Source organism: Orycteropus afer, unplaced genomic scaffold, assembly GCF_000298275.1.
Source record: "Orycteropus afer afer isolate SDZICR_OR568_19922 unplaced genomic scaffold, OryAfe1.0 scaffold00044, whole genome shotgun sequence".
In the NCBI taxonomy this organism is placed as follows: Eukaryota; Metazoa; Chordata; class Mammalia; order Tubulidentata; family Orycteropodidae; genus Orycteropus; species Orycteropus afer.
Window position 1 is genome coordinate 5,651,083 of NW_006921631.1, and position 23,901 is coordinate 5,674,983.

The 23,901-nt window shown below is 34.5% G+C and overlaps 1 protein-coding gene across 1 annotated transcript in view; it reads right to left on the reverse strand.

Annotated features, from left to right (window-relative positions):
• Positions 1-23,901, reverse strand: part of DCAF6 (DDB1 and CUL4 associated factor 6) — a 254,975-nt gene that overhangs the window by 20,703 nt on the left and 210,371 nt on the right. The window contains exons 13-17 of the mRNA XM_007937724.1: positions 17,028-17,145; positions 12,716-12,831; positions 11,555-11,641; positions 10,995-11,322; positions 5,574-5,615 (exon numbers count right to left, since the gene is read on the reverse strand). Coding sequence (XP_007935915.1) covers positions 5,574-5,615; positions 10,995-11,322; positions 11,555-11,641; positions 12,716-12,831; positions 17,028-17,145 — 691 coding nt within the window. The remainder of the gene's footprint in view (positions 1-5,573; positions 5,616-10,994; positions 11,323-11,554; positions 11,642-12,715; positions 12,832-17,027; positions 17,146-23,901) is intronic.

Below are 23,901 nucleotides of genomic sequence, written 5' to 3' on the forward strand. Positions count from 1 at the left end.
ATCTTGTGTATTAATGGTCGGTTGTTATTTGCTATTTTTGCTTCTCTGATCAAAGGACTCCCTTTAGCATGTCTTGTAAGGTTGGTCTGGTTTTAACAAATTCCCTTAGTTTCTGCTTATCTTCTGCTAGTTGGGGTTTAGTCCACTTCTGTATCCTTCCCTTCAAGGCTCAGGGGTCCAAGATTATCTTCTGTGACTGTGTTAACTGGTTTCCCTTTTCTTTGTTGAAGAGGGTCTGTGCAGTCCTTCTGCCTAGTCTGCCATCTTGCCGGAACTCCCTCATATTCTTCTTTCTGATGATGAATGCAATGCTATTCTTCTTTAACTGTCATTCCCAGCAAAGTAGATCATGAGATTGTCCAATTCAAAATGGCCCATACCAATCCATTTCAGCTCACTAATTCCTAGGATATCAATCTTTATGGATTCCATTTCCTTTTTGATAACTTCCAATTTCCCTAGATTCATACTTTGGACATTCTGTGTTCTAATTATTAATGGATAAATGAAGGTCACAAAAGCTTTACTCCATCCATGTCTAAAGATTGATTCTAGGTGGAGAAGGCAGCTTTTCTGAGTCATATTTTGAGTGCCTTCAACCTGAGGGACTCAACATGTGGCACTGTATCAGACAATGTTCTGCTGCTATTCATAAAGGTTTCATGGACCATTTTTTTCAGAAGTGGACTACCTCTTCCTTCTTCCTAGTCTGTCTCAGCCCAGAAGCTCACTGAAACCTGTCTACCATGGGTGACCCTGCTGGGATTTGAGATACCAGTGGCATAGCTTCCAGCATCAGAGCAACATGCAAGCCACCGTATGACAAAGTGACAAATGAATGGTTTATTGACTATGCAAAGGCATTTGACTGTGTGATTCATAACAAATTATGGATAACATTGTGAAGAAGGGGAATTCCAGAACACTTAACTGTGCTCATGAGGAACCTGTACATAGACCAGGAGGCTGTCATTTGAATAGAACAAAGGGATACTACTGCATGGTTTAAAATCAGGAAAGGTGTGCATCAGGGTTCTATCCTTTCACCATACTTATTCAATTTGCATGTTGTTGTTGTTATGTGCCGTCGAGTCGGACCCAACTCATAGTGACCCCTCCCTGGGTTTCTGAGGCAGTATCACTATGGAAGTAGATTGCCCCATCTTCCTTCCTAGGAGTGGCTGGTGGGTTTGAACCGCCAGCCTTCTGGTTAGCAGTCAAGTGCCTTAGGCACTATTTGTATAGTGAGCAAATATCCAAGAAAGTAGACTATATGAAGAAGAATGTGATATCAAGATTGGAGGAAGACTTATTAACAACCTGCAGTATGCAGATGACACAGTCTTGCTTGTTAAAAGTGAAGAGGACTTGAAACACTGATGAAGATCAAAGACTACAGTCTTCAGTATGGATTACACCCAACCTAAAGAAAACAAAAATCCTCACATTTGGACTAATAAGCAACACCATGACAAATGGAGAAAAGATTAGGTTTATAAGGATTTCTTTTTGTTTGGATCCACCATCAACACCCAGGGAAGCAGCAGTCAAGAAATCAAATGACATACTGCATTGGACAGATCTGCTGCAAAAGACCTCTTCAAAGTCTTTAAAAGCAAAGATGTCGCTTTGAGGACTAAGGTGCACCTGACCCAAGCCATGGTATTTTCAATAACCTCATATGCATGTGAAAGCTGGACAATGAATAAGGAAGACCAAAGAAGATTTGAATCATTTGAATTATAGTGCTGGCCAAGAATACCGAATACACTGTGGATTGCCAGAAGAATGCACAAGTCTGTCCTGGAAGAAGTACAGCGATAGTGCTCCTTGAAGCGAGGATGACAAGACTTTGTGTCACATACTTTGGAAATGTTATTAGGAGGAACCAGTCCCTGAAGAAGGATATCATGCTTGGTAAAATAGAGAATCAGCAAAAGAGAAGAAGACCCTTAGTGAGATGGCTTGACACAGCGGCTCCCACAATAAGCTCAAGCATAGCAACAACTGTGAGGCTGGTGGAGGACGGGCAGTGTTTCATTCTGTTGTACATAAGGGTTGCTATGAGTTGGAACCGACTTGATGGCACCTAGCAATAACAACAATTTAAAATTAGGAGTTCCTGGGTATGCAAATGGTTAATGTTGAACTTTGCTGGTGCAGTGGCCAAAGCATTCAGCTGCTAAACAAAAGGTCAGTGGTTCCAACCAACTAGTGGCTCAACAGCAGAAAGATGAGGCAGTCTGTCTCCGTAAAGATTTACTGCCTTGGAAACCGTATGGAGCAATTCTACTCTGTCCTATAGAGTTGCTATGAGTTGGAATTGACTCAATGGCAGTGGGTTTGATTATTCAGATAGGTTTAAGCTAAAATTTACTATTAAATTATCAATGAAAAAAGTGTTTGCAATCCAAATGGATCTACGAATAAGAGTTTAGAAAAGTTTACTGTTAAAAACAAAAACCCAAAAACATCAACAACTTTAAAGTGCTTTAAAAGCACTTGTTCACAGTAAAAACCGCTTTTAGTTTGTCATCTAGCTTTAGCAACAGGAAAGGTCTATATATTGGAATTTCTGTCATTTCAACACATCTTTACAATTATCTGAAATAAGAGAGTCCACTAGGTTGCTAGAGTGTATCTTGTTTCTGCTCCTTTGTCATGTGAAGGGAGGTGGGCAAAAAAAATGGATTATTTTCACAATATGTTGTTTGTTGTTGTTATGTGCCATTAAGTATATAGTAGTAAACAAAGGCAATGGATAAGCTGACCTGCTGCTGCGATCATTTGAAGGTCCTCCTGCTTGCAGGGCTGGCCAAATGGCCCTTGGTTGGTGCCTAGGATTTTGGTTTTTAAATGTTCCCTGCCTTGTTTTCCCTGCCTAGAATACTGACTACTGCAGAACCAGTCTGTCTAGATTGTTTGCACAAAATAGTGTGATTTATGGTGCACACCTGCTTTCCTTCTGGGTCTGCAATCTTGGTAGTTATGGTTGGTTGCACAAACAGAGCGGGCTTACATGACAAGCCCCAAATAAAAACACTGGAATTTGATTCTTAACAGCAGGCTTCCTTTGACAGAAACACGATGCAAGTGTTACTGCACTTTATTATTGGAAGAAAGAGCATATTCTGTGTGTTCTGTCCTGAGAGGAAGAACGTTGGGATCCTGTGCGTGGATTCTTCCAGACTCCCACCTGATGTGTCTTTTTCCTTTGCTGTAATCAACTATAGCCATGATTACAAATGAAATGCCCCTGACTCCTGGGAGTCCTTCTAGAGACTTAGCAAATGTGTGGGAGATTGTGGCAGAGTAATTCATAGGTCTTTCATTTACTTTTAAGTTTTAGGAAGCAGAGGAAGAAAAAAATAAGCCAGGTCATCTAGAGAAACACGAATAAAAACTTAGTTACCTAGAGTTTTAGATTAAAGTGGTATTTTATTTGCCAATTTTATTTGTGTGTGCATGTCTCTATCATGCTGGCCTTACAGATGTTTGCATTCCCCTGTAAGTAAATGCACATATATGATGAAGTGCTATAGGGTGTGCTGTAGATGTGCATGAGGGCACCCACAGGAAATGTTCAGTTCTATTTAGCAGTGTGGAATGTACATGCTAGGAAAAGTTTCAGAAAGCAAAGGCTTAAGATGAATGCTACAAAATTAGATGGCCAAAAGATGGTGAAGGTGATGGGAGAACAATAGGGAGATAAACATTTCAGTTAAAGGACATAGGGTAAGTAAAGACATGGAGACATAAATCAGCATGATGTATTCAGTTCCCTGAATGTGTTCAGAGATACTCCACATGGCTAATGTAGAGAGTATGACACCACAAATGGTTGATGTAGAGAGTCTGAACAATTCCTGGCAAGAGCCAGCCATGGAGTGCCCAATACACCAGGCAAAGAAGTGTGGGTGTTTCTTTGTCACAGGCAGTGGAGAGCCACTGAAAGCAGATCTGATGCACAAAAGGGACAGACTGGAGCGAGTCAGAGGACTATCTCCATAGACCAGGTGAGAATCCAATGCATAACAGCAGTAGGGTGAAAAGCAGGGGGTAACTACCATTTTATTTACTAATTAAAGAAAACATAATATGGCACCTCTAATTCAGAATCTTAGTACATTATGCTAAAACACATTTAAGAAGCACTGCAAGGCAGTTCTTAATAAAACTAGGTATATGAGTAATAGAGATAATAATCTGGGATAATTTTATTTCTCTAATTTTATCTTAAATAGAAGTTTACATTACTGGAGCACCCCTAGCTCCCAAAATGGGAAGAACAAATGTGCATAAAGTGCTAGAAAATTGCCTTATAATTAGAAAATTTCCAAGACAATCTCTATATAAGTAAAAAATAACTGAGCTAAAGAAGAGTGAGTCTAATCTCCTTCATTCTAAGGAGAGGTAATTTTAATAGTTTCTATGTTCCCACTGTTAATTAGTTCATAATAATCTCCATTTCAGTGTTTTAGCTTTCGTCAAATTCACTTTAAGCAATGTAATGCTTTTTAGTTGCAATCTTCACTATAAAAACAGAAACCAGTTCTAACTATTTGAAATAAAAAGTATAAATCAGAAAATCAAAAAGTTTTAAAAGAAATTCCATTTTGCTGTCATTTAATTAGAGAGTGATAACTAGTAATCAGACTAATTTGCAAAAACTTACTCCAAATATAACTTACCATTAAAACAGCCTTAGAAACACCAACACAAAACCAAATTTAAGATTTTTACACTGGAATCCTCCTGAGAACGGGCCTTAACCAGGGAATTCTACCACCTATAATATTTCTTGGTTTATTTCATTATTTCCCAAAGGAACTCTATAAATCTTACATTTCTGATTGTGGCTACATATTAGGTATTATGTTCCACGTAGTTTTAGAATCTAATAGTAAATAACAGACATGCACCACCAGAATTAAGCTTAAGGAGGATTTTGTCACTAAACCAAGTTTTTGGTAGATGATTGATAGGATTGAGGCTCACTTTTACTCAAAACTGTACCTACTGTCAGACTTGAAATTACAAAAGTGTACGAGGGTTATATATTATCTGGATGTGTGACAGTCTTATTATTTATACAGAAACAGCTTTTTCCCCCCTAAAATGAGAATTTTACATTTATACACAGAATTAGACTCAAGTACAGTTTTAGTTACTAATCTCATGAAAAGGGTATTTGAATAACAAAAAATTGTAACTGTTATCCCAAATCAAGTTTTTTAAAAAAATAAGTTGCATTCAATAAAACATTCAAAGCAAGTAGCCTATATTTAAAGAATATAATTTCAGACTACAGTTACTTTGTCATGTGACACACTTGAAGTGAACATCAGTTATATCTACACACAGATGTCTTTTCATTCTATTCTCATGCAGTGCATGCAGCTAAATACAGTTTATGAAAAGCAACCTGCTTTATAATGCTTAGCACTAAAAGTTCAGTAAGTTCAAAAGAAATATTAACTGTTAATAGGAAAGGTGGTTAGCTGTGGAGAACGAGGACCTGGCATATCCATCATAAAGAAGAAATAAAATAATGAAGGAATATACTGAATTACCTCATTATTCTATCACCTATTGTTGTTCCTCTGATATGAAATCTAGTGAAGGGAACACAATAACTAAAGTCACTCACAAAGACTTCAAAGAACCAAATATTTAAAGCATTAAGGTCATCACTTTTATCATCATAAAAAAAGTTTTTTTTTGCTTCCCTTTGTGATTGAGGACATTAAGTGAGGAATATGACATTCAAGTAAATGTGTATGAAGAAATTAAATAAAAAGAAACCTTACTGAAGAGAGATTAGAAGAAAGACATTGCACTTAATCCCTTTTACTTTTAAAATAGATTAGAACCTAACCCTGTCAGAGTGTGGGGAACTGACTCAGTGACTCATGAATACCATTCACTGCAACACCTACATTATGCTCCTCAAGGCTAAATTGCTCTTTCAGAAATAAATAATTAAGCCCTGAGCTGACTCATTTGGCTTAACCGTAAGCAAACAAAGGCTAACCGAGCTTTTAGCTCCTTAGGAGGCTAGTTATTTCTCTTTGATTACTTTTTTTTTTTTTCTCTCTGCAATTTTCTTTGATAGAGAATAAGCTAGAATCATTAGAAATGTTGAAAGAGTGATTACAATGATGACTGAACAAATTCATAACACAGAAATAAGTTTGGCTTTCCATAGAGTCCAGAGTAGGTAGATGGAACAAAATTTCTATGCAAGGAAGAAGTCTATTCTTTTTTCAAAAAAAAAAAGAAAGAAAGAAAAAAGATTAACAGGCAATACAGGATTAACATCCTTAATCTTCAGAAGGAAAAACAAACATCTTTAGAGCACCTTAAGGCTATAACTAATAACTATTCAAACTATGTGAGGACATCTTCAGCATCTTATTCAGATGCTCGTCTTTTTTCAGAGAGTGATTCATAATTTAGGTTTGGCAGTTCACTAAAGCCACCAACTAGGTCAGCAGACCATTTTTTACAAGATGGATTTGGCAATGTAAGAACAGGTTATATGAATACTACCTAAATAGAAAACCTGATCACTCCCCAAAGGCAGATTTGGAAGTAAATGTTACTCAAAAAGCACATACTTATGTTTCTAGAGTCCATTATTTAAAACCTCTAAGAGATAGAGATACTAATTTGATTTACTGTTTATTAAAATTCTACAATTAGAGAGTATATTCTTTTACTATGTCATTTAAAATATATATTCCATTTAATGTTCTTGCCCTAGACAAAGTTAAAGGGGACCCCAATGTGTGGTGATTCATAGATTTCACTGTTTCAACTATGGATTTCTGTCAGTGGAGGCATTTTACCATGACTTTCTGTAAGACTGATTTGTCATAAAACAGAGATCAGCAAATTATGGCCCTTGAACCAAATCTGGTCAGCTGCTACTTTTTTTTTTAATGGCTTGCAAGCTAAGAATAGATTTTATATTTTTTTAAAAGGTTACATTTTAAATGGTTGTATAAGTACTTATATAATAGCTTCCATTTTGCTTCTTGGCCAGCAAAGCCTAGAATATTTGCTATCCGGCCCTTTAAGAAAAAGTCTCCTGACCTCTGCACAGAGAGTCCCAGTTATATTTGTAAAGAGACAAGCTATAGTTAATGAAAAGAGCATTCCATTTTTAAAGTATCTATGTTAGTTGTTAAGGCTTTTCTTTTCTAAGACACTTTCTTCTCATGCTTGCTCTTAGCCCCAAAGTAAAAACCTAGATCATATCATTCAACCAAATTATAAGAATGCAAATCTTTTTTAAAAATTATTACTTAGCCACTGCAAGTATCTTTTTAATATTTTATTTGATATGTGTTAAAAATGACTTGGCTATTAACTTTTTAGGTTTCATTTTAAGAATTAAATTTTGGGGCAAAAATTAGGAGACCCACTACGTGAATCTTAAAAGGAGCTCTGGTGTCATAGTGCCTAAGGCATCTGACTGCTAACCAGAAGGCTGGTGGTTCAAACTTACCAGTCACTCCACGGGAGGAAGATGGGGCAATCTACTTCCGTAAAGATTCAACACCTCAGAAACCCAAAGGGGGTTGCTATGAGTCGGAATTGACTTGATAGCAGTGAGTTTGGTTTTTTGGTATGTGCTTCTTACGATCTGGTGGTATAGTGCCTAAGGTATCTGACTGCTAACCAGAAGGTTGGCAGTTCAAACCCTCCAGCTGCTCTGTGAAAGAAGATGGGGCACTCTACTTCCATAAAGCTTTACTGCCTCAGAAACCCAGTGGGGTTGCTATGGGTCTGAATTGATTGGATGGCAGTGAGTTTGGTTTTTGCTTATATGATTCTCACGCTAATTGAAATACAAATCTAATTAAGTATATACGTCTACCATTCTTAATTTTGGATCTATTTCTCTACCCTAACCAAACTAGTCTTGACTGGGTTTTTCCAGTGACAGCAAGATGGGACCTTTAAGACTTGCTTCCTTTTAGTTTGGCATTTCATTCAATGTCAGGAAGGTAATCATGGACTCTAAGAACCAAATGGTATTATAGGTGTAATTTTTACAGTAGAGCTTCTGAATCCTTTGCCCCTTTGGAAATGGAAATTCTCAAAAATCACGTACCTAATTACAAGTTGGTAAATCATTGTTTTTATGTTCTTAAGAAGCAAAATTTCTTAAACTTTCTCTTTTTAGAATTAAAGTCAATATACCTATCCCTCTAAATTTAGAAGATGAACTGGCAGTAGTCTCAAAGATGAAGAGCTTAGAAAGGTACATAAATATTAAAATTATATTTTATATAAGTAATTCAAGATTAAATCAAGATGGCCCTAAGGAAGTTAGGATATATAAAAATTATTTAGATAGAAGTCAGAAGGAAGATTTTTCACTAGTTATAAATTTTTAGTAAACAGCTAGGCAAGAATAATGCAAATTTCAAAGAAAAACCTGATATCACTGAAATAATCACTATAATCACTTCAGTATCACCTCAGCACAAACATCTTTATCTATATCATAGTATTTAATTTATTAAATCTGTTTTCTATATTTTTATGACTTGTGCATTTGTCCACTCTCCTTCAACAAGTTATTAAGTTTCTTGAAAGGTTAATAATTTTATTATTCTTTGGTTATTCTTTAGTAAGTCTATTACCATGTTCTATATAATAAAACAAAAACTAAATAGGGCAAACTAAGGCTAAATATCTACATGGAGTATATAGAAATGATATTTAAGGAAAAAAGACAAGGAAGCAAATGTGGGCTCTGAAGTGGATTCAGATCTGAACCTAACCATGAGAATATGAATTCAAGAGTACATGCTTAGAGAAAAAAAAAAAAAAAAAAAACACCTAAATTCACTGCCGTCGAGTTGATCCTGGCTCATAGCGACCTCTCCTTAGGTTTCTGAGGCAGTATCACTACGGAAGTAGATTGCTCAGTCTTCCTTCCAAGGAGTGGCTGGTGGGTTTGAACTGCCAGCTTTCTGGTTAAGCAGTCAAATGCCTTAGGCACTACCAGAGCTCCTATATGCATGAAGTGGGGTCGACTTCTGATTATCTCTCCCCTAACAGAATCTGCTCGTCTGGCTCAGGGCCTGTGTTTCTAGGTCAAGGGGACTATCAGAAGCCATCTTTGTGGTAGATTCAAACTTTAGGAGAATCTCTAAAGTGTACAAGGCATTGAAGTATTATAAAAATGATAAATAGTAAAGCTCTAGAGAGATGCTATAGCTTCTGACACCTCCAAACTAAGGATAACACACTGCAAGAAGGTCTGAACTGTAGGGCATCCCTCTTTCCCAGCTCTCTTGTTTATGCTATACTATTAAACAAAACAAAACTTCTTATTTAAACAAACAAACCTGGACAGTAATATGCTGCATTTTACTAGAAACTGGATACTTAAGTTTCGTTTGTAACTATGATCTTGGTATCAAGTTTAGCTACTTAAATATAGGGTGAAAAAAAAGGACTTATGTTCATTTATCTACATAGAAAGTCATAAAGTAAATGCTTAATTAATTATAGAATCTAGCTGTCTACCCTGGGTTTTGGAAATAATCAGCTTGATTGTCAAATAGTGCTAAGCTTGCTAACCTTACTTGCATATGTCAGGTAGTAATGATATTCAGAACCAACTTTTACTTGTCTAAAAAATATCCTGAGAATGCTAAAGACTAATGTGTATTAGATAAAGAGAAAATATTTAATCTCAAAGAACAAATACAAAGTTATTTGTTTTATAGTTGACATATTGCCATTGCAAAGCAAACATTTGCCAAATATGACTAAAGGAAGATAGATAGCCTTTCATAGTTAAGGCAGTTTTATGGAACTGCAGGCTATATTATTCAGGACTTTTGTTTGTCTTCTGTCAGTCCTTATCCCTATAACGACTCTTCCCGTAACTTCTTTTTAATTACAAGTAGCTACACAGACTATCTCAGATGTCTACTACAGTTATTTATTTATTGCTTTTGCTGTAAGCCAGGCTGTGTGATAATTTTTTTAATTCTCACAATTTTAGATAATTGTAACAAAATTTCATAGATAAGGAAACTGAACTTTTAAGAGACATTAGAAAAATTGAATTAGGAAATATGCTAGTAAGTCATGAAATCCAAGTCATTATGCTCTTGGCCACTACACAACATTGCTGCTTTTTAATGATAAGTTAACCTTTTCATTAGATTTTTCAGTTGACAGATGTGTCAGAATATTTTATCAATAGCAGTATATCAAGTACAGAAATATGATGTTCAAAAATAATTTTACTTCTATTTTAATAAGCATTTGAGACAAAATAAGACGAGCACAGAATTTACACTGAAATATGATGGCATTAATAGTAGAAATAGTATTCTATAAACATGGAATGCAATATACTTTAAAAGATTTATTTTATTGAATAAAAATGAGTAAATGTATCCTTGTGATCACATTAGATGAAAAATGGGAAACCTGTATAAACATATTAGCAATTCAATTATTTATTATATCTATAATATTTGTTAATTGGTATAATTTTCATTTCCTAAATTGAGTCACTAGATTTAGTAGGAATCAGAGAAAAACATGATTGTTTTCTAAAACAGAAACATTACTTTAATCCATAGTCAATAGAAAACTAAAAAACCAGAATATCAAAAAAAATACTGATAGAGGCCAGGTTGTTTACAGGTAACATAACAGCCAAATACAACCTGGATTTCACAAATAATCGATCATTTATAGCATTCCTTTCTCTTGATCTATAAACTGAAGAGCAAGCCTCAGTGCTAGAGATAAAGAGCAACAAAGAATTTTTATTCCCCTCTTGCACAGTTTGCTCAAAGAATATACGAAATCATTCACAATTTAAAAAATTCTACAACTTTATATGACTGAGAGACTCTTCGAGGAAAAATTAAGTGTCAAAAATCAAGTGATACCAAACAAAATCTTGTGAATTATGTTTTATAGTTCATATTACTTAAAAATTTACTAACCTATCACCAGGTCCTGCTCGGTACCTTGCACCTGGGATCAGGACTGGGTCATCATCACTGTCATCTGTGTCCTGGAGAGCAGAGTCTCTGGCTGATGCTTCCTCCTGAACTGAAGGCCCGACAGCTTCTGTTTGGGACTGAGGCTCAGGACTAGTGAGGGTCTGACTGGGAGCACTCTCAGTGCTGCACGGATCTGAAGTTTCTGGTTCCTTCCTTTTTTCAGATAAAGTGGATTCTTCTGGAACCCTACAAGGTCTATCAAGATTGAGGTCATTCCTTTCTCCTGAGTTAGAATCCAATGGCTCAGATGTGAACTTATCTGATTGTGCTGGGAGAAAATAAATCAGTAGCAGTTGGTCATGTGGGTACCATAATTATTTAACTTAACACAGATTTTGAAAATTGATCAATTTTCTAATATGAAGTCTAATTCCCTTAGAAGGAAAAGAAAATTCCACAACACACCTATTCGGAAATGACCTTAGTCTGGAGTGACTAGTTTAGATTAAGGCTTATCTTCCCATATGAAGTAATGATCTAAAGAAAGCAAGACAACTTACCTACATCTATGTGTTTCTCAGTTGTGTTTTCTGGAGATGTATGTTCCTGATACTTTGCTGAATCTTCAGATAATGCTTCAGGAGCTTCTGGAAATAAACCAGATTATCATTAAATCCATTTTTTTTTAGAAAAATAAAACAGCTACTTCATATACCAGGTTTCCTACAGGTATGTGGTTCTTCAGCCTTTCTGGGTCACAAAAACCATTGACAGATAAGCCCCTAAGCCCAATATAATTCAAATCTATATGTGAACACAAAATTGTACAAATACTATCAGGGAATGGATGGGTAATTCTGCCCATTCCCTCTTCCCAAAGTCTATGCATGGATCTTCATGAAATCTATGTGAAGAATCTCTAGACTTTTTGTTACAGCAGACATTACTGATCTTGCTTTTCTTCTAACATTCTCAAAATCTAAACTTAAAACTGAGAGTACTTTTCTACCCTGTTATCATGCGTTTGGTATGTGTTAAACGATCATAAACAGTAAAATGACCCTAACATAAATTCTGTTTTGGTCATCAAAAATACTTATTGTTCGATTTAAGTTCAAGAGTTATGAAAGATCAGTCTTTTTTGCTACTAATTGGACATTTGCTTACGAGAGAGTTGTCTTACACATATGTAATTCTTATAAATCTCTGTTATACTGAAGTACCTATAGAATGGTCACTTGAAACTATTATAGCAAAGAGTTCTGAAAAATTCCCTAAGTGGCATTTCATGTATGAAAAAGGACGCACTTACAACCTATTTAGATTTTCTTTCTCTTCTCCTCCATTCCCCATCCAATAAACCATTTATACCTTTGAACGAATTAAGAATGATACTCTGAATTATACTGCTAAGTATAAAAATGGCAAAGGCAATTCAAACTAACATTTACTTCTTATACATTTATAGTATGAGAATGACTTAACTCGATCATTGTATCCACGGAGGGCAACTGTAATGCTTCACTGTAATTCCCCTTCTTAACTGCTTAAGGTCCCTGCCATTTGCCATCTACTATCTATTTATCAATAGCAATAGCTGGACTACAGAGGCAAAAGTAATTTATTAGAAAAAAGAAACAAAAATACAGAGTCAGAACAGAAAAATAGGTAAACATCCAACATTAGGTGTCGGTAATGACAAAAGCAAAATAACAACTTACTTATTTCATTGTCTTCTTTTGCTGGTTGCATTGAGCATTGTGGGGCCAAGGATTCCTCTTGACCCTCAGATTTGCAATGGCTTCCATTTCCTCTAGAACTTGAGGCTGTACTGCTCCTATAGCAAAACAATTGTTTCCACCAAACACTTCATAAAAAGGAACTTTTGTGATAATTTTTATATAAACTACAGAAACGGGTCAAAAAACTCAGACTATATAAAATATACAGTTTATTATTTTAATAGTACTTGTACATCCTTTAAAAGAATCAGATGACTACTCTTAACACACATTAATCTTTAAAAATAAATCTAACAATATGAAGGGACTGCTTCTTTACTGTTTTGATGCTTCTATTGTCTGTAGGTATTTTCTACATGTGTCTTCTACTGAATTTTAACTTATTACATTGTCTCCCTTCTTGTCCTTACTAGAACTTCATCACCAATCTAAATAAATTCTTAATGGTGTTATAGACTTTGATCATTTGCCCTTTTAGACGTTGCTGTTCCAGTCTATTTTTAAATTAATAGTTGAACAGAAGCCTGGCCACTGCTTTCATCCGTTGAACTGCCTTCTATGGATCACTTCCAGCTCTGGCTGGTTGTTCAAATATGTCAGCTGATTAGACGTCATGGGTTTGTATAGAGGATAAAGTTATGTTTTCTGTTTTAGTTTTAATACCCATCTGATGATGACCATAATTCTGTCAGTATTTTGGCAGGATTACCAGGCCAATTTAAATAAACAATTTTCAATGAACATTCTGTGACAAATCATGGTATTAGTCTAACAAGGGACTAGAGTGGGAAAGAAAACAGAGGAAAATGTATAAAAATCTGAGAATACAGTTAGAGTCCTAGAAATATAAAAATTTCTTAAATCTAGAATAAATATGAACATGAAAAAAAAATTCAGAAGAGTTACAGAACCATAAGGAAACATTAATAGTCAACACTGACTCAGTAGAAAATGTCAATTATCGTAACTTTTGGCTAGCCAATATTTTAGGTTAATTACATAAATAATTTGGTTTTTTAAAAAGTACATATGTATAATGATAGAACTTTTTATAAATTCTATGTATGAAAATATACATAGAAAAATGCCAAGAAGGTTAAGTGTCAGTGTTAAGTGTCATCCTAGTCAAAAGATTGCAAGTGTTTTTTTTTTTTTAAAACAACAACAAAAAAACAACCTTTTCTCTCCATTTTGAATTCATTTTCAGTGAAAACGTATTTCTTTTTAGGCAGGAAAAAATATATAGGGATTTTCTATAAAAAGAAGCTAAAGTGATATATAAATCTTTTTTGTTCCATTGAGAAAGTTATGATATAGGCATGAATAAAATGTATAATAGTTATGATAATTATGATGTAGGAAGAGAGGCATAAGTGCAAAAGACACAGTAACCAAGGAAATATAAGAATTTAGCATGTTAGTTTGCCTTTTTAAATCACAGAGAAAGGAATGAACAGATTATTCAATAAATGGAACTGGAACAAAGAAATAACCATGTGGCAAACAAAAGCTATAGGTATTACGTCACAGCTCATAGCAAAATAATTTCTAGAAAGAGTAAATACTCTTGGACATAATCATAGAAATATAAGAGGAAAATAAGAAACTCTTTCACTGACCCTGGGAAGGCTTTTCTAAGCATGAGACCACAGATGGAAAACATAATGCAAAATCACAGTTAAATAAATGAAAAGAGAAACAAAAAACTGGGAAAACATCCGCAACAAATGAAAGACAAATAGTATTTTCTCACTTGAATCCATAATAAATAGTCCTTATAAATCAATAAGAAAAAAATAAACACCATAGTAGAAAATTGGGCAAAGAACTTAAAAGGCAGTTTATAAAAAGATGATCACTGTAGTTAACAGCTATGTAGGGCTTGTCATGTGCCAGTAAATGTGTAAATGCTATGCACTTTCTCTGCATGATTTCATGAAATGTCTACAACAGACTTTTAAAACAGGTTCTAAATATGCCCATTTTACAGGTGAAAAACTGAGATTTAGAGTAGTTCAACAGCTTGTCAAATTAGTAAATCCTAAGAGCTGGGATTTAAATCCTAGTCTGCCTGATGTCAGAGTTAAGCTCTTACTAAGGAGGTTCTATTGCCTCATCCATCATCAAATAAAAGAAAAAGAAGATACCAAACTATCAGAGATGAAAAGATTGCATACCTTTTGAATGTTTAGATTTTTTTTTTTTACAATGAATATTGAATACTTTCATAATGAGAAAAAACTGCTAATTACTTTGACAATAAAATGATGACAGGGCACTGATGAATGAGAGAATTTATGGTCAATTTCAGAAAAGGAAAAAATATTCAAAAGATGAGTGAAACTAACAACTTTTTTTCTGAAAAAATTTCACATGGGATTCTTTATAAGAAATGAGCCCCTTCTGCACAGCAATATGATAGCAGAATAGATACAACAGGTTAGGTATGGTGACCTCCTATTCATTTAAATAATGTATCAAGAAAAAGGAACCATGATTCTAAAATGTTAAGGTCAAACAATAAGGCTCATAAAGAAATCTTGCTGACTGCACCTTGAAATATGTATCTAGAACCCATCTACTTTTCACCACTTCCACTGCTCACACATCCCAGTCCAAGGCACCACCACCTCTTACCTTGCTTGCTGCCATAGTTGTCTAACTGGTCTCCTGGCTTCTACTTATTATGGCCTGTTGTTCTCAACATAGCAGCCAGATCTATCTGTTATCCTTTGAGATATCCTCACTTACTGGCTGACTTTATCTGCTACTATGCTCCCCTTTGGTCACTTCACTCCAGTTACACTGTGATCTTCTTAAAGATTCTTGAACATGTTAGCTCTGCTCCTACTTCAGAACCTTTGCACTGGTGTTCTCTCTGCCTGGAATGCTCCTTCTCCAGATAGATGCATGGCTTACTCCTCATTCTTCACGTTCTTGCCCAAATGTCACCTTCTCAACGATGCCTACCTCTTTCCTAGGTCTCTCAATCACCTCTACCCTCCTCTATTTTCCTCCACAGTACTGAACACCTTCTAATATACTATACAGTGAACTTATTTTTTATGTTTGTCTGTTCCCTTCACTATAATATAAGCTCCACCAGGGTAGACATCTTTTTTGTCTATTTTGTTCACTGAAATATTTCCAGTGTCTAGAATAGTCTCTGGAACATAGAAGGTATTCAGTAATATTTTAAAATCCTATGTAAGCAATGATTTTAATGTAAAATGCATAAACGCATATGCACAAATAGAAACCAATGAAATGGGAAAAATAAATTTTTGAACGCTGCCTCAATCAAAAGGGCATGAGGCAATGAGAAAGAATATAAAAATCTCAAATAATTCAATATTTAAAAAACTCTTCAAGATTCAATTAGATAAGCAGTAAATATAGTCAGAAATCTCATAAAGAGAACCCACAAAACTATTAAATAAAGTTCAAACGTATCACTAATTAAATTAAAAAAAAAAAAAATGACTGTTTTAAATACTGGCCTAGAAAACAGTAAAACATGTCTTCACATAATGCTGGTAGAAACGGATTGAGAGAAAACTCTTTTGAAAACAATGTGGCAGTATCTTTTGACCTAGATGTCATCATTTTTAGAAATACATCTCAAAGAAATAATCTTAAAGATATTTGTAAGTGAGATATTCATCATAATCTTAGTTGGTAAAAAATGGTACTTTCATTGCCCATTTAAAGGGAAATGGTTAAGTAAACTATGATACATCCATTTTAGTTATATAGCTCCTGAAATTATATTTATGAAAAGTAAGTAATAACATGGGAATACTTATTATAAAGTTAAGTCAAACAAATGCAGGGAAAAATGGAGTATATTCAGTATGATTGCAGTTATGTTTTAAAACTAAAAACAAAATATATACATATAGCTAAATATAGGAACAACACTGGAAAAAGCTCCCAAATTTTAAGCTTGATATTTTTGCATTAATAGTCTGTAAGTGATAAACTGTTTTGATTTTTTACGTTTTCAATCAAAGGAAATATCCCAGGACTAGCAACATCAGCAGCACCTGGGAGCTTGTTAGAAATACGAATTTGCAGATTTCACTCAAATCACTGAATTACAAACTCTGAGAGTAGGCTCAGTAATCTGTATTTTAACAAACTCTCCAAGTGATCCTGAAACACACTAAACTTTGAGACTTAATGCATTACATAGCAAAAAACAAAACATAAAGATGAAGAGCTAAAAATAAGTATCAACTACAATCCTATAAAATAGCTTTACAAAATCTTTACAAAAATATTAACTTACCATTCATCTGTAAAGTTCAGTTTTATTGTGCTTGTAGTTGTTCCTTCTGTGCTGTAGTGCAAACTTAAAACTGGTTCACCTGTCCCTGGTTTGGGGCTCAGCTTTTCATTACTGTTATCTGAAAATTGTGTTTAAAACATTTGAAAAAGACTCTGAAACCAGTAAAAAAAAAAAAAAAATGACATTTCCTAAAATTTCTAAAACATAAATTAGGTTGTCCTTGCCATAATTCTTTTCCACATCTGCTATAGTTTTTCATTTAAAGCACGAAGACAAGTGTTAGAGAGACATTCTTTATATTTCAAAATGGCACTGCCTCAAGTCTGACTTTAGTACATCACTCCTTGTGATTCACATGAGAATCACACATTTGAGAACCATAGGCATTATGGAATCAAAAAATATTAACATGCAATGACATATGTTATACATTGGTACCCTTATTTAATAGAACGTTCATGATTTTATTCTTCAGTTGCTAAAGCATCAAGAATAACTAACATTAGCTCCTTCAAGAAACACTGCAAAAATGCAAAGCCTTCAAAATAAACTGATCAGAAAACACTGCTATAATTAAATGCCATCAATTCTTTCTGTTCTTTCAAGTTGATAGACTTGTATTTTAAGGAAGGATTATAACCTGCATTCTATGTGGGGGGGGGGGATTTATTGTGCTTCCATTTTTAAAAAGCTCTATAATAAGTTCACATATTTTAGCTTGTCCTCCTGACTAATCTTGCAAGGCATTTGTTTTCATGATTATGGAAAGGGCAATTTCATCTTGAGAGTCTATAGGAGATGCTCATGATATATTTATTTCAATAAGTAAAATCTTTATAAAATCAAGAAACTTCTACAAAAATTGATACACACCACTTCAAAGTCCCCTCAACTCCAAAAAAAATTTTTTTTTACAGATGTTCAAAGAAAAAATTAAGACTTTAAATATTTTCTTGTTATGATAAATAACAGCTTGGTGAAACATGAACAAACAAAACAAATGGATATATAATCAAATATGAAACATTTCTGCAAGGCTGCTTGCAGAAAGAAAACTCTTGATAGAACCATTTTCTTGCTATCAGTTCAAGAATTGATATAATAACATTACAAAGAGCTTCCTCTCTTGAAAATTAACAATGAAAAAAGTAACAATAACAACTTAGTAACCAAAATTACTGAGGCTTTTTGGTTATTAGGTCCACTTTATATTGCCCTGAAGACTTTATCTTTTTTACTCTGGAAGCTATTAGAACACTTATTAAAAAAGATCTCATGATATTTCTGCTCCAGCTTTTATCATGTGAGAGGACAATTAACAAGACTTCAAATACAGAAAGTAGTAGAAAGGAAAAATGATTCCCCAGGAGCCAAGCTGATAACAAAACTCAGGAGTATTGATTTTTATGCTGCACTTCTAATTGATGAGAAACTCTCTGTCCTATAACATTAATTTCTAATTGAAACATAAGTATGAACTATGAAGCTGGCATCCCAAAGATTAAAATTACTTTCTGTACTATTTGTTATAAATATGTTATAAATATAAGTAGCTGCTGGAAATAAATTAATAATGTTTTACAATTTACAAAGATGCAACATTACATTCAGTGTTTTGGAGGAAGTAGTTTACAAAATGGCATTCTGATAAAGTAGCTGAATTAAATAAACAGACCTTCAGCTTATATAATAGTATCAAGAAGGGACTTTTATAACATCTGTTCTACCTTTAGGCATCTTTAAAATTTTGCTGTTTGCTAATCATTCATTCATACATATTTTTCCCTTAATACTGAATTCATGATGCTAAGATTTCTGTCCCACTGCTGCCAAAGTCACTGTCATATGGAACTGGTAGAGACTCTGGTGCAAAATTAGATGATCAATGAAACAGAGAGGGAGAGCTGGCAAGTTCTTTCATTATCCCTTGAAACATTTAAAACTGTGTTTTGCTATTTATTTCTTTAAAGAAGGAACAGGAAACAAAAGCTGAAAGAACTTCAGGACTGAATTCTGGAATTTAAATGCTATATTGAAATTTCCTTATTTAGGAAATTTAAAGAGAAAGCTATAGATGTTCATATGCTATAACTATAGGAATACAGGAAGGAAAAAAAAGAAGAGTGTTAAGAAATCAGTAAGGTGCAGAACAGAAAGCATCTTAAATATATACAGGCCCTCCCCTCCAAAATAAAGTTAGAAAGCTTCCTGAGGTAGCCAATGTTAACTAAAAATTTCTTCGTTAGGTATCTACTACAAAGCTCTTTATTTAATTTCTCAGGACTACTATCTACATACTATATAATATAGCAAGCAGTATTCATTAACTCTGCTGTTGTTATGTGCCGTGGAATTGGACCCGAGTCACAGCGACCCCTCCTTGGGTTATCCGAGGCAGTATCACTACAGAAGTAGACTGTCCAACCTTCCTTCCAACCTTCCTTCTGAGGAGTGGCTGGTGGGTTTGAACCACCAGCCTTCTGGTTAGCAGTCAAGTGCCTTAGGCACTACGCTACCAGAGCTCCCATTCTCTATAAAATGTAAATTATAATTGATGGAATTTGTACATTTAAGTTGTTAATGAACTCACCAGCCTTGTGTAAACTGGCCCATCACTATATAAAAAGACTGGACTCCTGTTACAAACACTTCAGATCCCTGAGTCTACTTCCTTCTAGAAGACTTACAAATTAACAGTGCCTCTGGTAAAACCAACACACAATGCAGAATCTGGTTTCTTACCTGAGATATTAATGCCCAGGGACAAATACCCCAGGGACAGAATTCATTTCTTAGCCTTGTTCCTTTCTAGTCTTCCTATTTTAATCCTTCAGTGTGTGATTATATGTAACCTACCAAGTTGAATTCTCTCTGAAATGTCAATTTCTGGCATACTAGCAAATGCATTCATCATTTGCATATCCATCAAATGCATATTAAATTACAAGTAATATTCTTGTTTAAAGAACTAAACATTTGTTTACTTTATTTGAAAAAAATATCTGTAACCATTCTAATTTTCCCTAGCTTGCTTTATTTGTTTGAAGTTGAATCTGCAAATATATTCCAAAAACTGTATTATTGAAAGCTTTAGTTACAAGATGAACAGGTATTTATTATTGAAATATTTTGCTTAATAAATAGAGGTTTTTATTGAAGAGCCTTAGGGTTTAGAACATCACCTAATCACCATCACAATAACTACAGTTTATGCAGTATGCTATGTACTAGCCTCTTTTAAAATTTGTTTTAAACCTTTGTGGCAGCAGGCATGATCATCTCCATTTTACAGAAGAGGAAACTGATGATAATGAGCTAGAGTTTTTGTGCTAGTTAACTAGATTTCCTTCTGTATGAAGTTCGTTCTTACTATACCGTCTTGAAAGTAACTTGAAAATAAAAAGGAAAATAAGGTTGCTTTAAAAAGTAACGATTTTAATTAAGACATCAATTGTTAGGGCTGTTACTCCTCTGAAATGATGTATAAATTAACCAGCAACATTAATATAATTCTAATAGCAAAACTGTCACTTTGGCATCAGAGAATAGGAAACTATGCTGCAGCTTCTTCCAGCACTTAGAGATTGAAGTTTCCTCTTCCTCCAAAAACATTACTGAATGTTTTTATTTGTGATGCACTTGGCACAAAGGCAATTTGATGGAAAAAAAAAATTCACTTTTAACTTGATCAACATTGCCAAGTTTTTGAAGGAATAATCTATATTGCTCAATTATTATAAGTATTTAAAGCAAGTCATGAATTTATGTTTTGTTGTGTATGTTTTTACCACACACACACACACACACACAAACTGATGATGGCAGCAGCTTGGAGTGATCTCTATCAAGCCAAACTACCACCTAGAACAAGGCGAGCAAACACACAGCAGAAGCACAGCAATAGCCATATGAAAATCAAAACAGTAGCACACGTCAATAACTGTTTTCCTGGATTACAAGTGAATAGTCAATAATATGAGAACTCTGGAAAGCAAGTGTAAGATCCTTTCCAGAAATGGCTAAATGTAGAGCCCTATTAGACTAGAGCATTGGCTCAGGGGGAAAAAAAGTCAGAATGCGTTGAAACCTAATTTGAATGCAACTTCTTTGAACTGTTATTTACTTACACAGAAATACTCTAAGCCTTTCTTTCACGGATGAACTATAAACTTTTTTTGTAACCCATATATTTTCAAACAATTTAATCTGTGCATTTTCACTATGAAATAATATATATTTGTGATTCTAAAAAGGATGCTGAAAGATATACCAAAAAATTAAGTCTATTATCAGTGGTATGAAATATGTTATCTTGCTAACTAGTTTTGTGTATCCTTAAAAGACTGATGAAATATATAGAACATGTCCTATGTGTGAATTTAAACAAGGTAATCAAGGTGAAGACAGTCAAGTAGGATATGGCAACAATAATCTATGTGTTAGAACCATCATGGCCAACATTTACTTTGCTGCTAGGTCACATTATGACTGTACAATCACACACTGATCACCTATATTAGCTTAGAAAACTTGTGGAACATGTGAAAATAATACATTCTTTTCCTATGGGATTTTCTATTTTACAATGAACTTGGCAACATTTCATTTCACTATGCCAAATATTTTTAAAGATCAATTCTAAAAGAAAATAAGATATGGTGAAATCCCCTAAAAACGTTGGCTTATCAATTATAATGTTCAACTATCTACCCCAATTTTGGGCCCTAACTTATTTGGCTTATATAGAAGAAAAGACACATTTTTCTAGTTTCTGAGCCAATGAAGTGCTTTCCATTTTCTTAAGTTAGTCATGGCTTTTCTACACATCTCACACTAAAGGGTACCCTGTTCCCCTTCCAATCATTTGTATTCAGAGGCATATTCTGATTCAAAGTGGAGATACTTTTTCTAGGAGTAAATTCTTAACAGAAATCATCTACCCATCATATAGAGGACTGTGAAGCAAAGCATTTCATTCTAAAATCAGTGCTATCACTAGGCAGATGTGGCTTTATAGGTATAGTAGTTACATATTTTATGAAACGTAATTTTAGTACTGATGTTTACTAGAAAATCTCTTCCAGGTAATCTTTTGGAAATAATCTAGTCTCAAACTTTCTTCCTGCAATCAATACTCAGTTTCTACATCAATTATAATAATTTTAATCCAAGAACTTTTTCATGATAAAACAGAAATGTGAACTGAATGGAAACATGGGGTTGGGATACACACGGGCTGACACTGTACCTGTTCCACGTTCTCACTGATATTTAGAATTAGTGGGTTGAAATGCAGTAGTCATTTGACCTTTCTTACCTATTCCCTCCTTTCCCCTAATACTTTAGAACAATTAGTCTTATATCCCTCTGTTAATAAAATCTACTACTGCTATTTCACTTTCATCTTGAGAAAAAATTTAGGGAGAAAATAGGTAAAAGATGCGTATGCCTACCCCACGTAGCATATAAACATTACTCAAATCTTCCTCTAGTATTTCTCCTTTCGTGACCGTTTGCTCAGGTATAATCACCATTTTTTCCCCAAACCTGTCATATACTCTAATTAAATAAATTAATATGTTAAAATGTGACTTCTAGATGAAAACAAGAGAAGTAGATAGCTTAGAAAATTACTCCCTTGACCCACTTCCCCTCTACCTACTATCCTCTTTGCTTTTTGTTTTGAAAATGTTTTCTTTATTTTCCACCTTCATTTCTTCATGTCCCACTCTAATCTAGCTTCTACCTCTAACCCTCCAGTGAACTGTGCTTATGCATGGAATCAATCACCTCCACCCTGATAAGTGAAGAATTTTTAGAACCCACCTTATTTGACCTCTCAGTAGAACTCAAATAGAAAACTCACACAGACACTTCCTGCCACACCTTATTCCTTTTTCCAAGTGTCACCTATTTCAGGAAGTACCCACCCACTCAGTTGTGCTCAATCCAAAATTTGGTTGTTACCCTTGCAGTATCAGGATGTCACCCGGTAATCTCCATCAATTCCTCCCCCAAATCACAATGAACCTATAATCTAGATTTAAAAAAAGATAAAAAAAAAAGAAAAAGTGTATTTGCTGTTTGAAAATACATTAAAGACAGGTGACTTGGCCTTGCTCCCTCCAAGTATATCGCCATCAGTAAACTGTGCCCATATAGATACTTTGGCTTTATTACTGAACCTTATATTCTGGTCAACTCCTTGCCTCAATCAGTCTACCACCATCAAGTCTGAAATATTTCTTGAATTTCTTCTCTTCTATCTTAATTCCATCATCAGGTCAAAATCTCTGTTATTAGGAGAACATCCTAAATGATATAGTCTCTAATCAGTTTTCTATTGAAATCAGGCCATTCCCTATTTTAAATGCTTCATTAGCTTCCCACTGTTCTTAAACTCCAAAACCTTAAGGTGGCCAAGAGGTCCTTTTCAATCTGGGACTGCCCACCTCTTGGAGCCAGAGCATTCCCTAGCCATACTGGGATTCTTCTCTTGATTCTAATGTGACATCTCAGAGTCTCTTCACACATATTCGTTTCCCTTACTCAGCTTCTGCATTTAACTTACTCCCGCACATCTTTCATGTCTCAGCTAAATGTCTCTTCCTTGGGGATGCCTTATTTAGCTCCCTAACACAATAAAAGAAGGCTCCCTCTTATATGTTTGCCTTTGCCCCTTTTCATTTATTTTTTCTTTTATAATACTCATCACATTTATATTTCATCATCTGTCTTTACTGTTGGATGAAGCAAAGCCTAATGATTATGACCATAAACTCTGGGGGCTGGCTGTCTGGGTTTAAATCACAATTCTAACACTTACTATCTGTGTGTGACCTTTGTTGTTGTTGTTGTTATGTGCCGTCGAGTC